The sequence below is a fragment of the Aplysia californica genome, unplaced genomic scaffold (genome assembly GCF_000002075.1).
Source record: "Aplysia californica isolate F4 #8 unplaced genomic scaffold, AplCal3.0 scaffold00386, whole genome shotgun sequence".
Classification (NCBI taxonomy): domain Eukaryota; kingdom Metazoa; phylum Mollusca; class Gastropoda; order Aplysiida; family Aplysiidae; genus Aplysia; species Aplysia californica.
Window position 1 is genome coordinate 65,300 of NW_004797656.1, and position 1,108 is coordinate 66,407.

A 1,108-nucleotide genomic window follows, 5' to 3' on the forward strand; every position below is an offset into this window, starting at 1 on the left:
AAAGGTAAACAATACACAATGAAGCAACTTTTTATTTTTGTTCCGTTGTTATAATTTTCTTTTCTAAAAAGTTTGTTTCGAAAATACAATATGTTTTTTTACTACTTATTTCTTTTATAGAATATCCCCGTCTTTCTATGCACTGGTATGACGTGCTACACTGTGCAGCTCATGTTAACCCCGGCAAACAGGGCCGAAAGTAGCCCGCCTCTTAAAGGAACTGAATCTTGTCGATCGTAGCTAGAAACATTGCAAATTCAATAATACATGTCACGTTCATTTAGCTGTTTGTACTCACCGTTGTCCTTTCGAAATTAACGTTTCGATCTATGAAGAAGAGAAAAGATTCTATTAGTGTCTCCCTTGCCTAATAAACTTTTAGTTTAAAGAGCAGGGGATTTTTCCCTACACACTTTACAAGAAATTCACAAAACTGGAAAGACTCGCGGAATCCTTTAGTTTCCTCCTTCTTTAAAATAATCTTAGGAGCTGGCACCATCAACACGTCATGCTAGCCTACTAAAGACACACCATCAATTAATTTGCAGAGGCAATTAAAATGTAGACTTCGCAGTTGTAGGCGTTATAAGGATAAAAAGTAATGTACATATCTCGGGAAAATCTTTTGATAAAGGCACAGTTTATTGGTACACAATCCTTAACCTTTTTTTTATATTTTTGACATTTTCAGTTCATAAATATCGTTTGTACACGAAATGAGCTTTTGGTACGTTTTCGAGGTTTTTTGTTTTGTTTTGTATTAACACTGTTCATAAGATATTAAATTAAAAACATAATATTTTGGTAGAAATGAACTTACACAATAGTACACATACATACACAATACAGGAAACTAGTCGAATTGTGTACACGTGTATATTTGGACATGGTATTGATACGACGTACTGATGTGCTACGACAGACAACCGCTCGCCGGCTCGCTGTTGTCCGAAGAAAATGACAAAACGTTGTGTGTCCTAACGTTCGTTTAGTTTAAGAAATTGGACTGTGGATTATGCTATGTTTTTTTATTATTAGGTTTTAGTGACACTCTTCATACACTGTTGTAATAATTAGTGTTAGTGTTTTTATTACTTATTTTTTGTGG

General features: G+C 34.3%; 1 protein-coding gene across 1 annotated transcript in view; it reads right to left on the minus strand.

Annotated features, from left to right (window-relative positions):
- The window catches only part of LOC101850265 (polypeptide N-acetylgalactosaminyltransferase 5), a gene marked incomplete in the record, with an annotated part of 16,756 nt that extends 15,715 nt beyond the window's left edge, over positions 1-1,041 (minus strand). The window contains 1 exon segment of the mRNA XM_013085557.1: positions 821-1,041. Coding sequence (XP_012941011.1) covers positions 821-838 — 18 coding nt within the window.
- Positions 1,042-1,108: the final 67 nt, after the last annotated feature.